At 43.7% G+C, this 14,918-nt stretch overlaps 2 protein-coding genes across 3 annotated transcripts in view; both read left to right on the top strand.

Moving 5' to 3' along the window:
- Nucleotides 1–2,171, top strand: part of LOC308112978 (ERC protein 2-like) — a gene marked incomplete at its 5' end in the record, with an annotated part of 146,593 nt that extends 144,422 nt beyond the window's left edge. The window contains one exon of the mRNA XM_080468834.1: nucleotides 799–2,171. The remainder of the gene's footprint in view (nucleotides 1–798) is intronic.
- Nucleotides 2,172–3,817: 1,646 nt separating this feature from the next.
- wnt5a (wingless-type MMTV integration site family, member 5a) lies at nucleotides 3,818–14,376 on the top strand. 2 transcript variants are annotated; one of them, XM_080469639.1, is made up of 6 exons: nucleotides 3,832–4,200; nucleotides 4,567–4,808; nucleotides 7,590–7,738; nucleotides 10,048–10,295; nucleotides 12,864–13,156; nucleotides 13,711–14,329. In XM_080469639.1, exons 3-6 carry the CDS (start codon nucleotides 7,602–7,604, stop codon nucleotides 14,167–14,169), a joined length of 1,137 nt encoding a protein of 378 aa, XP_080325765.1. In that variant the 5' UTR covers nucleotides 3,832–4,200; nucleotides 4,567–4,808; nucleotides 7,590–7,601; the 3' UTR covers nucleotides 14,170–14,329. The 2 variants fall into 2 exon arrangements, with proteins under 2 accessions (XP_080325764.1, XP_080325765.1); XM_080469638.1 differs by having other exon boundaries at nucleotides 3,818–4,808; nucleotides 13,711–14,376.
- The last annotated feature ends 542 nt before the right edge of the window (nucleotides 14,377–14,918 follow it).

The following is a 14,918-nucleotide window of genomic DNA, read 5'->3' as shown; positions in this document are numbered from 1 at the left end:
GTGCTTGTTTATTTACTCCTGAATATAATGGATGGTCCTTCTTTGCATCGCAGCCAATCAGAGTGAGGCAGGAAGAATGTGAGCCACCCAACAATTCTGGTCAAGAACTGGTCCAAACACCAACTGAGCTAAGATGCGACATTTGAGAGATGATCGTCTTCTTGTGTTTGAGATTCTCAGAGTTTCTATGTCAATATGTACCTTACATTAACCCACTACCCTACATACAAAGATTGTCTCAAAGTTCTTCGGCTGGGCCCTCCCTGAGTGACTGATGATAACGTCTTTGGTGATTGGTAGTTATTTTGGGGTCTGTTTGCTCAGCCAATGAGGCGCCCCCAGCGTACTAGACATACATCATTGTTTCACAGCCCTGAGGAAAGAAGTGAGTTGTTGCTGACTGCTGTGCGGCCTGAATAACAGACACATTCCAATACAAGCTTTTTTTTTTTTTTCTTTCTTTTTTTTTTTTTTTTATTAATGAGCACTTGATGTTTGGGTTGCTGCCAGCTGCATTTAGAGAATTCTTCAGGAGCTCTGGAGGTTCGCCAGACACTGACAGGAAGAAAATGGTCAAGCTATAGCTTAGGGGAAACAAAACAACAAATGTCGACATTGAACCTGAGTGTCCTCTGTCCAAAACCCATGTATGATGTCAGGTCTTTGGAGAAAATGAAATACAACCGGACATCCTCAATGATGCACCATCATATGTCTGTTTGACTTTTGTGTGTTTATGTGTTTGAACTCTCACTGACTCTTTTTTTTTTTTCTTCTTCTCAATAATTCTTTTGATAGCTGCTTGCGGAACAAGGTACCAGAGGTACGAATCCCACAAGAATCCTTCAGGATGCAGACTTTCTTCCCGGAAACCCTGAAAACCGGACATATCAGCAGCTCAGACTCCTGCACCCTATCATTTCAGAGCATGGTCAGAGACCTCCATTTAATTGATGGCTGCCTCCATCACTCTCTGACACGGTGACTATTTGAGAACCTGGACCATTGTGAGTAAATAACTTCCACTTGGATATCAGCACTGCCTTTATTTCCCCGAGTTGTTTTCAATGGACTGGAATTTGGATTCCTTTCAGAGTGCTGCGGTGCTACGGTGACCTGGCTTCACATTAGCTGACAGTCGCTCCACTCCTGTTGACTGTAAGCGCGGCTAAAAGTAAGCCAGTGAAATGAGTGTAAACACATGCCAGTTATAGACTGTTTCACAGTGGCGCGCACGTGTTTACTTCTACGGCTAAATATCAGACTTTTATAAACATGACAACATGGAAATTGAAACCCACAATCCGCAGAGACCTTCTCGATGTACCGTGCCAAAGGAGACATCCCAGTCTGCTGGGACACGTGACTGAACTGGAACTGAATTCTTTCTGATCCAACGCTAATGAGTAAACCACTGTCGGTACTCTATTCTCTCTCTCTCTCTCTCTCTCTCTCTCTCTTACGTTTCCTGCAACAAGAAATTGTGAAATATGGGCTTGAAGATGTCCCACAAAAAAAAACGTCAGCTTCCACCTTCTGTGAAAAATCTGGATCTTAATATATACGTGGAAGCAAAGACAGCCATCCAGTTTATTTCCATGTTTCTCCTTGTGTTTCTTTGGCTGCCTGCTGTGCATTTGTTTTACAAACCAATATCATCTTCTCTTTGTTTTTCTACAGGTGAAACATTTTGAGTGCCACTCTTTTTTTTTTTTTTAAATCATCACTGCTGTGTGTGACTTATGCTGATGAGTATTTATTAAATTTTTTTTCACTGTCTGTTTAATAATCCTGTGACTCTGAGTGGCTAATCTGAATATAATGAAACGACTTGCATTTTAAAGCACGGTCATTTCACTGTTCTGAGGTTGACTTGAGGTTATGATAATGTATGTACAATATTGTTGTGATTTAATTCAACAGTATAAAAGTGTTTCCATTGGCCGTTAACCTAATATGCACAGTTTTTGAACCGTGTGTGTGTGCGTGCGTGCGTGCGTGCGTGCGTGCGTGCGTGCGTGCGTGCGTGCGTGTGTGTGTGTGTGTGGTTTTGTGCTGCTCTCTTGGTTGTGATGACTGGTAAAGTTTGGGGGTAACACTATTCACCCTTGACTCGTTCCACAGTGTTTTGCAGTGGTCAGCTTGTTTCTCTTGTTTGAATAAAAGTTGCTTTCACAAGACCTGCAACATGTGTTTAATCTGAAAAAAAATTATATGAACACTGACATCGCCTGTGTTATTAGTAAATTTGAGTGCAAGAAAGACTATTTTCACAAGATTAAAGTTTCACCACTACTAATGGGAGCTACAACAATAGACTCTTGCACTGCCCAAGAAAGAATTCTTCACAGTTTTCATGGTCTACCAATTCTCTCCCTCTCTCTCCCTCATAAACTCAGCCAGATGTTGCCCGGTTTTCTTCCTAGGGGAACGTGGGGGTATGGAGGGAAGGGAGGGGCAGAGAGCCATGGTGCTGCTGGTGGTGCTGCCGGTGATGGGGAGGGGTCAGAAATGCGGCTGAGCATGTTTTAAGTGTTCTTTGACACAGTCACAGCCTCTCCAGCATCCACCATAGTAACACTAGCTGGGAACAGAGCTTCAGCACTCGCCAACCTCTGCAGGCTCCCTGCACTAGACCCTGCCGCAGGTATTCACAGACACACTGAGACTTTTAGTCCCGATGAAATCCCACTGAAGTCTGAAGCTTTGTGAAAAAGCTGACACATTCTGGCAGAATCATGGGACCCGTGAAAGTATTGTGGGTAACCTTAGGAATATGTGGGTTCGCTGATCATTTTCGGTGACTTTTCTTCGCATGAGCACATGGGGGTTTTTTTCTCTTTTTCCCATACAGCTCTGTTGCATTTGTACATCCTGAACTAGAGTTTACATGTTCCTGAAATACAGCTCTCTGTGCCTACCTATAAAGAATATCCAACCTCGCACCTGAAATATGTCAGGCGGCTATAAAAAGTCACAAGGCTGACCATGCCGGAAGCCAAATGACCCATTATCAACATGATCAAGGAAGGCAGCAGACCCGTAAAACTAATGGCACTTGATTAAATCTAAAGCAAGATCAGCATAATAATCTCCCCCTCTATGACCTCAAGCTAGTCTTTGTTTTGGCGTACAGCCAGATATTCAGGTGACTGCCTCTTTCCATTAATTTTAGCATTGTTTCACTTCTTTTCCTGACTGTTATTCTATCTCTATTCCTGCAATCCAGATGAAATTCTGTCTGGTGCAATTGGAAGTAACATGGCTTTCACCCTTGAACGCTCTCCCAGTCTGCAGACTGAGAAATCTACAGTGACACACGACCTATTAAACACTTTGCCCTCTGACACTCCACATTGGGCTCACTGAAAACTATCGAACGGATTCCTGCTGCATGTTTTGAGATAATGTACCATAAAATAATAATTACAGCAATGAGCACAGTGCTGGTAGGCCTTCAGGTGATGAGAGCAGCCTGTATAAGCACACGATATGGATTCTTCTGAGTGGTAATTCGATCTCCTGCCAGTGAAAATCCTAACTCTGCTCTGGTATGGATAGGGTAATAGCCCCGGGTACTTTATAAGTTTATTTTAGGTAATAGAGACGCTTGTTTTGTTACAGCCTGTTCCGCCCTGCTCTCTCCCTCTCTCTCTCTCTCTCTCTCTCTCTCTCTCTCTCTCTCCCTCCCCGTAATTTTACGTCGGAATTCCTCGGTTGTTCAAGTTGGAGTGGAAGAAGAAAAAAAAAAAGGGGGGGATTTGGAAGCGATGTGAGGGGCGCATGCGCCGTGCGGAGGTTTTGCGCAGCGCATCCATTCCGCTGTGTGCTAGTCCGAGAGAGGAGGCGACTGGAGCAGGTGAGAGGAGCAGAAAAGGAGAGACGGAGGGATTCTTTTCTGCACTTCAGCACAGACAGACAGACTGACAGACACGCACGGTGGCAGGACGACGCACCCGGAGCCTTTAGAGAAGTGTGATCCGCTCCTGTCGCCGGCACCGTGTGCGCGCTGTTTGGAGACCGTCATCGCCCAAAGTTCTCTGGAGCTCCAAGTCTGTCTGGACCCGATTGATTGTGTTTTTTTTTGTTTGTTTTTTTTTAATTCACTCCCTCTGCGTGTGAAGACTTTTAAAGCGAGCTGGGGAATTGTCGAGAGCATTTTTATTTTTATTTTTTTAAATTTTTTGCACAGGATGGAAGGTAAATTGACAAGTCGTTTGTGGCGAGGATCACGGTGTGGATCTCTCTGCAGGTAAAACGCGCTATGACCTGAGCGTGTTGAGCGGCTGGATTTAACGTGCAGGGCAACGATTCACAACTCTTTCCATTTGATATAGTTTAACTTGTAAGTCTGGAACTGTTTTCACTGGGAGAGACCGTTTTTTTTTTTTAACGTCAGTCGCTTTTCATTCAGAAAGAATCCAACAAAGTACGTCCTCCTGTTTTCGCCAGTCGGGCTGCCGTAGGTTTAATTTGTTAATCGTGACCGCACTGAGTATTTGAAGGAAATGACTGTTTCCTCACACTCTCTGTAGACGTTTCACACATCTCGCTGCTTCCCACCAGACGTTTAAGCTGTTGAGCGCACGGAGCGCTTCCACTGGTTTCGTCCGAACTGTGCGCATTTAGTGTTACACCACCAACTTCAAGCACTTTCCAAGAGATCCGGATAAAACGACGAGACTTATCTTCAGCGCATCGTTCAGGAAAAAGGAAGTCTTAAATCCACCTGGCCCGCACGAGGATTATTGGTTTGATAGCGTCTGCAGAAAGTTTGGATTACAGCTTCTGACGGACTGTCATCCCTGGTGAGTAGGCTATTGGTCTCCATGCAAATACACAGTGCCATGTGGAAAACTGTATTTCAGCTGCATGCTATTGGACTGATGCTTCTTCTTGGAAGTGGACAAAAGCTCTTGACAGATATGAAGTGTCAAACGCGTTGATCTCTCCTCCTCACCCCAGCGACAAGTCGGTGTCGTGCTGTGCACAGACTCCAACACAAATGTAGCAACAGGTTGTCTTTATATAAATAATAAAGAAAATAAAAGACCCCAAAACGGTTTGAGCAATTTAAAATCTGGTTTTATAAAGCATTGTCCGGTCCTCAGGCCGTGTTCTTTGTATCGCTTCCCCCCCCCCATCAATCCCTTGTACCTGGCTCCCTCTCCTGGTTTTTTGTAAACACCAGGACAAGCAAGAAAAGACGCTCATTATTTAGATTTATGAAGCGGACGCCAACCAGTAAAACACGTTATTGTGCACATTCAACAACATGTTAAATAAGAGTTTAATGTTTTTTTCTTATTATTATAATTTTCCATACTATGCTTATACATCCGCAAACTTACTGAAAGTATAACTCGATGCGGGGCCATACTGTGAATTTAAGCGCAATAAGGTCCATTCATTGAATACAAGTTGTCACTTTTACTCTTTTAGAGCATTTCGCCACTATTTATTTTCTAGTTGAACTTTAAAATGTTGGTAAAATCGCTATCATTGTAAATGAGTCGGTACCTTTCAGATTTCCTCAACAAAAATGACCATCATTCAGAAAATATTGTGCGCCTATCTTATCAGACTTTTGACTTTTTCCATTTATTCTCTCATTTAGAGAAAAAAAGAAGAGGATTATTGCTTTTATTGAGGCTTTTGAAACATTGTATATCATTGTGGTTCGATATATTAAATCTCCCATTGGTGCTACTTTACCAAATGAATTTTATTTGGTTTTTATCATGTTGACTGACTTCTTTCTTTCTGAAATGTGTTCATTTCGATGCCACTTTCTCTTACAGAAACTATCAGGGCAGTCATTAGTCATCCGAGGAATACTTTGCCCGGGTCAAATCGTTTCCAGGGGTCTCAGCGCGCACGATTTACGCAGCTTGTGCTGAGGGTGCCAAGCGTCTAAAATGACTATATGATGATGTATATTGATTTTAGGCGATGTTTGCTACTTATAAACAATCGAAAGCTTGAGGGAAAAAAAATGTACTAAATATCATTACCTCACTTTTTGCCGGGAATTCAATTGAATAATTGCCGTTCTTTGCTTCGGCGATGGGAAAGTCCAAAATGTTTAATACATCTTCATAAATAACCACAAAACCTGCTCATTTGAATGTTAACACGAAAGAATGTGGATCACATGCCAACCTCGTTGTATTGGTGTTCAAAGATTGGCAGGAATCGCCTAATAATTAGTTGAACTTGATTTCTTTTTTTTTTTAAATCCGCTTCAGTGGAGCATATAAACTCCAGTTCTCGGTTTGAAATCGGTGTCAAACCACCGCTCTCTGTGGACCATTGCTTTTATTTTAGGTGGAAGAATAGCAAAGAGCATTAAGCTCACCAATTATTACCGATGTGGCACGCAAAATGAAAGCACATGCCCGTGCGCGTCTCCGTGCGTGCGTGCGCGCGCGCGCCGGGTGAGCGATGGCGAATTTGGCCTCGTCTTTAATGAGTTTTAGGCAGGCCCAGGTCTGCGCGACTCGAAGCCTGGAAAATAACACAGCGTGACAAATTAGAGCCGCTCACAGTCCCAACATTCACACAAGTGGAAGGCTGGCGCGTCGGTTTGACTCTGAGAATTTCGGGGTAATTATTTGAACTCGTTTTCTGCCTAAATGGCAGCCAAACTGCATCACCAAAGACCTCTGGAGATAATTGACTTTTTCCGCCTTAAAGAAATGTGGTTTTCGATTCGCAAAAAGCTGCACGGTATAATACTTTTCACCCTACGCGGACGTGGCTACTAAATTATCAGTATAGGATTAAACTCCAGCCAGTTAAAAAAAAAAATATATATATATATATATAAACTGGCGCTTTTGTCTTTGGTCACTATTGAAAATCAGCGCACATGAAACCCTAAAAAAATGCAAGTTTTCATTTTAATTCCCCTGATTTCCTTAATCAAATCCTGTAAATTGATTAAATTACGCATAATTAAAATGGATAAAATTGATGTCTCTAACAAATATAGTGACATTCAGGAAATTATCCTTATAAACTAAATGGAATTTTTTTTTCATCCAGAAAAGACGCAGGAAGTTTTAGCAAAGTATATATATATATATATATATATATATATATATATATAAAAATAAGGAAATCCTACAGGATTTATAATTCATAATTGTTTTGCATCTAACTGCCAGAATAAATAGTTTTAATTGGTTTTTTTTATAAAAAAAAACAACACCACCACCATATTGAACAGGCCTCCCTCCTGCTTCGTCTGTTTCTCAGAGGGAAGTGAAATGTCAGGAATGCATCTATCTGGGGTTTCATGGTCATTGTGTCTTCTCTGACTGCATGTCTATCAGCCTTGTATGATTCACACTCAGACCTGGTGCCAAATCGCTGCTTTGCGAGCCCTGATGGCCTCGGGGCTCTCATCACACGCACATCCCCGGCTCCCGGCTGTTTGCGTGTGGAGATATGCAGGAATACAGCTGAAAGAATATTTTGTTCACATATTTTGTATTAACAGATTTGTCTCTGTCTCTTCTGTATCATCTAATAAATATGATGTGCCAAGCAGACAGACATGCGTATTGTTCTCTGTCCCCCCTCAGATCAGTGGCAGCATGAACCTGGGACTTGGTTGTGTGTGTCGGCCGGTTTGCTGGCCCTTTGGCAGCCTGTTGGACTCCAGACACTGTGTCTTTGCCCTCACCCTGCTCACGCTCCTCATGCAGGTTGTGGTGGAGGCCAACTCGTGGTGGTATGCATTCATTTTCTCCTCATATGTACAGTATTTCTTGTGTGTCTCTTAATTTGTTCACAGTTTGTCTTAAATGTGGGTTCACATGGTGGGAGCAGGTTACCGTCCTTCAAAGAGCGGTGCTGTACATTCTCACTGCTACACAAAACGCATTTGCAGATTGAAAAACCATACCTGAAAAGACATTAAAGAAGGTATAGATGGGCAGTGATACTGCAATAAAAACATTTGATTGGTGTTTATGTTTGCTCTTTACTTAGATTCAGAGTCAGTTGTGTGTGTGCGTGTGTGTGTGTGTGTGTGTGTGTGCGCGTGTGTGTGCTTAGTAAGCCTTCTCAGCACCACATATAGAGTAATAGAACATGCTGACTGAAGCACATTAGAGTATTTTTTTTCTCTCCTCTATTTTCTTTCTTCACATATTGCCAAACCAAAATTATGAATATTATAGAAAACATAGAATGCTGTGGTTCATGAGTGGGCATCAAAATATGTGCAAACATGAAGTGTGTGTGTGTGTGTGTGTGTGTGTGTGTGTGTGTGTGTGTGTGTGTGTGTGTGTGTGTGTGTGTGTGTGTGTGTGTGTGTGTGTGTGTGTGTGTGTGTGTGTGTGTGTGTGTGTGTGTGTGTGTGTGTGTGTGTGTGTGTGTGTGTGTGTGTGTGTGTGTGTGTGTGTGTGTGTGTGTGTGTGTGTGTGTGTGTGTGTGTGTGTGTGTGTGTGTGTGTGTGTGTGTGTGTGTGTGTCTTGCTGCTATTAAGAGAAAAGTTCTGTATTTGTGCCTGTTGCGCTGAGACAAAGACCACCTCTGATAGGGGCCACGCTGTTTACCCGTCACCTTAGAAGCTCGATTTAAAGTAAAATCACATTCTTCACATGCTGCAGCCGTTACAAAGTTTTTGTGTAATTAAAGATTGCCTATCGTTTTCACGAGCATGAAACATTTCTGTGTCTGCCAGGGCACACTTGTAAGAGAGATTGTTAATCTCAATGTGGTTCTCCTGACTAAATAAAGGCTAATAAATACATTTCAACAACCTCTTTCCCATATTTATTTACACTAAACAAAAGCATGTGAAATCCCCAGATTATGACATTTGTATATAAAACACATATTTGAACCTCCTACTTCTAAAAGGACTAGACATATTATATATCTTTCTAGTTGTTGCTCTCTAGGCAGAAGGACTTGTTAAATGTATGTGTGTGTGTGTGTTGATATATTTTTTATTTCTTCTTTGTGTGTGTGTGTGTGTGTTTTCTGTGTATTGAGTGTGTTCGTTTGCTGCAGACTTTCCTCAGTCGATCAGGTTACACTGGGGGCTAATTGTCTCTCTCTGGGGGCTCAGGGATGGGCTGCTCTAATTGTCCTGTGGCCTGGAACCAGATGCTCAAACGGGTGCTTCTCTCTTTCTGTGTCAGCCCTCCCTTCCTGTACATTTCTGTCTCGTTTTCTTTCTGTCACTGAATGGAGCTGATATCTTAAAAGTGAACAATCTGTTTATTCTTCATGCAGTGGTGCAACTCCTCAACATGAACTTACACTAAATCAGGTGCATTTCCATCACGTATCGGTGTATCGCATTATAAACTTTAGCCCCCCCTACGTCCAAAGAGGCCAAAAGTGTTTCTAACCACAATGAAACAACGCTAACATTGTGAAGCCTAAAAACTAACGTCTCTGTAGTCGTGCAGACGTTCATGACGGCGACCGATGTCTCTTCCTCTGCTCGGTAAAAACTGTGTAACATGTCGACAGCGAGGTTCAAATTCTCTGGCTTTTTCTTCGTCATCACCATGTTCCGTGTACGCAGCCTTGTAGCTCTCCTGTCAGTGATGTCTTCCTAACGTTACCTTCAGTAAGCACCTTGAAGTACTGTGGTAATGGTATTTATTGCCTGCTGCAGGCCTTCATATTGAAATGGTGATTTCCAAACTGTGGACACAGAATTTGGCCAATTTTAAAAGTCTACTGGAAAGATTTTGTGCAACTCGATAACATTTTGTGCTTCATAAGCGAGATGAAAAAGTCCCTGCATATACCTTCTGTTCCTACCTAAAAAATTGAACTGCCATGTCTTCTCCTTCCTGCATTCTTGGCTTACTTTGCTTTACTCATCAGTGCTCTTGTCTTTTCACCGTTTGCTGTCCGTTCAACTCGGCCTTATCTTCGAAGAAAAGCTCGTACACTCAGTCACTAAAGGCACCTCATCAATCACAAACAGTTTCATCAATGAAAGTGCCCCACACTTTGACTTGTAATAGCACATGAGTGAAAACTATTATCTGCCTGTCTCCCCTTCTTTTCCAGGTCCCTGGCCATGAATCCTCTACTGATCCCAGAGGCCTACATCATCGGTGCCCAGCCTCTGTGCAGCCAGCTGGTGGGCCTGTCGCAGGGCCAGAAGAAGCTATGCCAGCTCTACCAGGACCACATGCAGTACATTGGTGAAGGGGCCAAGACGGGCATCAGAGAGTGCCAGTATCAATTCAGACATCGGCGCTGGAACTGCAGCACAGTGGACAACTCCTCAGTGTTTGGACGGGTCATGCAAATAGGTAAGGAGTGTGTGTGTGTGTGGGGGGGGGGGGGTCGTCTTTACCCAAAGGTAAACCATTGAATTTATATAATGTATCGATGTTTATCCCCCAAAAGTTAATGATCATTTGTTTTCCTGTTCTTTCTTCTCTTACTTCCTGACTCGCTGACCCTTTTTTGTGTTTGTCAGAAGTCCGTGTGTGAGTGAAATGTATGAGGCTGCTGATTTTCAGCAGCTGTGTGGAGGAATAGTTGGTGGGTGAGGTTGCTGGATAAATCACATGTGGCTTTAGCCTGCCGAACCGGCTCCTGAGACGAAGCAAGAGGGAGGCAGAGAATCTGCTTCTCCCCTGATGAATGGGAGACAATCTAATACACACACACACACACACACGCACTGTGGACTGTAGCTGCCCTGTATTTACAAGTAATGGGAGTGCAGCGAGTGTATGCACCAATATATCACCTTGTCAGAGATTAGTGTCTGTTTGCATGTGTGCAGGCACATGTATGTACAGTATACTTGAACCTCTTATAGAAAGTTTAGGGTTGCTCCAGTCAGTCCCTAAATGTGAATCCCATTCTTGGGATTGTGTCATTTAATATAGTTTGTTTTCCTTGTCTTTGGCTGTTCGCCTTCACCTCAGAGGGGAAAATAAAGACCGTTTATTATTTACTGATGCATGGTTTGATTGAATCACCATTAAATCATGGATCTCTTTGAGTTCTCACATTTTGGAAGTACCTGTTTTGTGTTTTAAATTTTTTTTTTCTTTAATGATCATTTTTTTGAGTGGAAAATATCAGAGTCCATTCATTAGTCCAGGCGGTGATATATTCATCCCGGAGATTTATTCCCTCAGCCTGTTGAATTTAATGGAATAAATGTTGGATGGAATAACATTTGTGGTGCTCGCAGCTTTAAAAATAATGGTTAATAGGTTCAACAGCAATTTGTCTTTTTCAGAAATAATTTTCCTGTTACTCTGGATAATCTACAGAGCGCCCAGTCCACAGTTCTCCTTGTTATACTTTCTCTGCCATTAAATCTGATGAAAACGGGTGATTCAGCTTATCCTGGGGGACAGGGCATTGTTTGAAGTCACTAGTGGATAATGGGGGGGGGGGGGGGGTTGTCTCAAATACGGCTATCCTATAGTCTTTAGGATTAGACTGAGGTCACTCTGTGATGGCCCAGTAGAAACCAATATCTTTTGGGTATTCAAACCTGTGCTTCCATCCGTTCTTTGGCACCGCTGAGTCTCTCCTCTCAGATCAGTCTTCATAGAAAGCTCATCAGTGGCTGTTGGACTCTTCCTCTCCTTCCCCCTTGACAGTGATCCCATCACAGTCCATCCAAGGCCAACTTAACCTGTCCTCCCTTTTATGATTGTCCATATGAAATCCCGTCTCTCTCTCTCTCTCTCTCTGCTGGCCCTCAATTCCACTGCTGATTTAAAGTGGCGCTCCGGGGGGTGCTCGGCCTGAGACTCTCTCTCTCTCCTGCCTGGCTTGGCGAGCTCCAGGATGGGGTACATTAGAAGGGAGGCGGCCACTTGGGAGACGACAGTTTGTCTGTCTACAGGTCCACTATTAGGCCAATATCCTCCGGCTGGATTAAAAGTTACACTAAACTAATAATAAATCTCCCAGTCCCTCTGATCATTGCTGCTCTTGCCAGAATTTCCCCACCTGGACATCTTTTAGACTTTCCAGTGTTTTTTTTTTTTTTTTCTCTTCTCTTCTTCAGCTTTGTGATATTGTGCATGTCTGTCCTTTTTATCTGCACTTGCTTTTTTGTCTTTATTTCTTTTTTTTTCTTTTCTTTTCTTTTTTTTTCTCTGGACTCATCTGTTCGCTCAACTCTCTGTCCATCTGTTTCTGTCATCATAGCATACTCTGCAGGTTTGGCCAAGCAGATATATACGAACTCCGCATTTCTGTTGTGTAGTCGTCCTCGTCGTCCGTGTCAACACGCAAGCACGTAGTTTGTGCATTTCTCCTTTAGTCGCTCATCTGCTCATCTTTCTTTTCTTCTCTTGTCTGTGGATTTCAAGAGTGACAGCTTATAAACTGTCCATGCACATTTTTTTTTTTTTTTTTTTTTTTTAAGGCTCCAGCTATTGTTATAGAGGAAATGTTGAGGGTGAAAAACAGTGGTGGTTAATGCCAAGTGGCTCCAGAAACACTCTGTCATGACAGATAAAGTGAGAGAGCTGCTGTCACATCCAATTGAAGTGAAGTTGGAGCCGCCTGTTAAGAAGGGACTTGGTCACTGGAGGGCGCTGTCTTCTTTCTGGCCGAAACCCAACAACAGCAAACCAGAATACACTGTTCAACATGTTGGTGATGAAGAGACTGCAGCAGTTGGCTAAAGTGCTCTATAATCTTAAGTGTATGGTGAATGCTGTCATATGATATTTCATCTCATAACACTGTACACACTCTTGAGGTGAAATGACAGTGAGTCAGATTCAATATAAAGTAAATATCCAAGTATGTCCTACAGAAAAGGCATAGAAACATCCAGACGTTACTCCGTCTCTCACTGTATTGAAACTGACGTGACTCCCGTTGTGCATCTCCAGGCAGTCGAGAAACGGCGTTCACGTACGCCATCAGCGCAGCAGGGGTGGTGAATGCGGTGAGCCGTGCCTGCAGGGAGGGGGAACTCTCCAGCTGTGGCTGCAGTCGTGCCGCACGCCCCAAAGATCTGCCCCGAGACTGGCTGTGGGGCGGCTGCGGAGACAACCTCAACTACGGCTACAGGTTCTCCAAAGAATTTGTTGACGCTCGCGAGAGGGAGAAGAGCTACCCCAAGGGCTCGTACGAGAGCGCACGGCTGCTGATGAACCTCCACAACAACGAAGCAGGAAGGAGGGTGAGGCACCTGTGTTAGATACACACACACATACACACACATGAGATTTAAGCAGTAGACGGTGCAGACACCGAAATGACACCAATCATTGGTGGGTACAAAGAGCGCGGAGGAGGTCTGGAAGTGAGGCGGTCCAGGTCGAGCTGATCTGCACTGATCATCTGTGTAGCAGCTCCATCTGCTCTCCCCTCCTGAGGCTTTGATCTACAGGGAGATGGAGTCACTGGTGACAGCTCTGGGGTTTCTTTTCCTTTCCAAACATCTTGAAACCACCTCAGAGAAAACGTAATGCCAGATATCTGTTGCCAGGCTGTGCTCTTTCAAGTACGACAAATGACTAGACAATGCTTTCTTCCATGCACCAGTGGAGCCCCGGATAGCACCGCTCTGTCCTTTTATACTGCAAAGTGATGCTTTCATGAGATCATTAAGCACTTTATGACTATATTTATAAAGACAAGACAAATTCAGAAGCTGAAGCATGTGTCACCTGAACGTGTCATTTTAGTGAATACACACCTTTAATGCCTCTCCCCTCTCCAATCCTCCTGCAGACGGTGTCTGACCTTGCCCACGTGTCCTGCAAGTGCCACGGAGTATCGGGCTCCTGCAGCCTGAAGACATGCTGGCTGCAGCTGGCCGACTTCCGAAAAGTGGGCGACGCGCTGAAGGAAAAGTACGACAGCGCCGCGGCCATGAAACTCAACACGCGTGGAAAGCTGGTGCAGATGCACAGCAGGTACAACGCTCCCACGAGCCACGACCTGGTGTACATCGAGAGCAGTCCCGACTACTGCATGAAGAACCAAAGCACGGGCTCGCTGGGCACGGTGGGGCGCCTCTGCAACAAGACCTCGGAGGGAATGGATGGGTGCGAGCTGATGTGCTGCGGCAGAGGCTACGACCAGTACAAGGCCCAGATAGTGGAGCGCTGCAACTGCAAGTTCCACTGGTGCTGCTACGTCAAGTGCAAGCGCTGCACCAAAATCGTAGACCAATTTGTCTGCAAATGAAGAGGAGTGTTCGCTTGCAGATGATGGGCATACATCTGTGTGTGTTCGTGGGCAGAGGAACAAAGGAGTTGAACACAGAGAATGGAAGAAAGAAACTATATAAATTATATTTATAGAGTTAAACAATTATGCCATTGCAAAAAGACTGAGTTTTTTTCAGAAAAAAAAAAAAAAAATCGTATGTTTTCAGAAACTGAGAGTATTGTCAAATATTTATTTTGAGATTGCTATGTTTTATTTGGGCCCAGTCATCGCCAGCCAGTTTTAAACCGTTCAAGTGCCTAAAACTGGCTGGAAATCTTCCCTCACCCCACCCTCCTCACCTTTTTTTTTTTTTTTTTTTTTTTTTTTTTTTTTAAATTCAAGTAGACCATTTTTCTTGTCAAATGGGTCACACTGATTGCAACATTGGACTGTGGCTCCCATTTCCTCACGAGTATGGTTTGATATTTGTGGCATAGCTGACTAAGAAGCTCCGATGTGTTGAGAAAGTGTGTGTGCTTGCAGTGTATGGATGTTATTTTCATGGGCCCAGTCCCAAACCAGTCTTCACATCCTCACCGAAGTGTCCTTGTCACTTCTCGCCACATGTTCATTAAGTAACACTGTTGGCTTGTGCGAGTCCATGTAATACAAGGGGTACAAGAAGAGGGCTGTTTGGGGGGGGGGGGGGGGGGGGGGGGGGATTGGGCCCTTTTTTTTTTTTTTTTAAAGCCTTTGAGTTCCCCAGGTGCTGCAACAAGCCCTCC

Source organism: Lipophrys pholis (genome assembly GCF_963383615.2).
Source record: "Lipophrys pholis genome assembly, chromosome: 8".
In the NCBI taxonomy this organism is placed as follows: domain Eukaryota; kingdom Metazoa; phylum Chordata; class Actinopteri; order Blenniiformes; family Blenniidae; genus Lipophrys; species Lipophrys pholis.
Note: the sequence above shows the minus strand (reverse complement) of the source record. Positions and strands in the feature narration are given on the sequence as shown.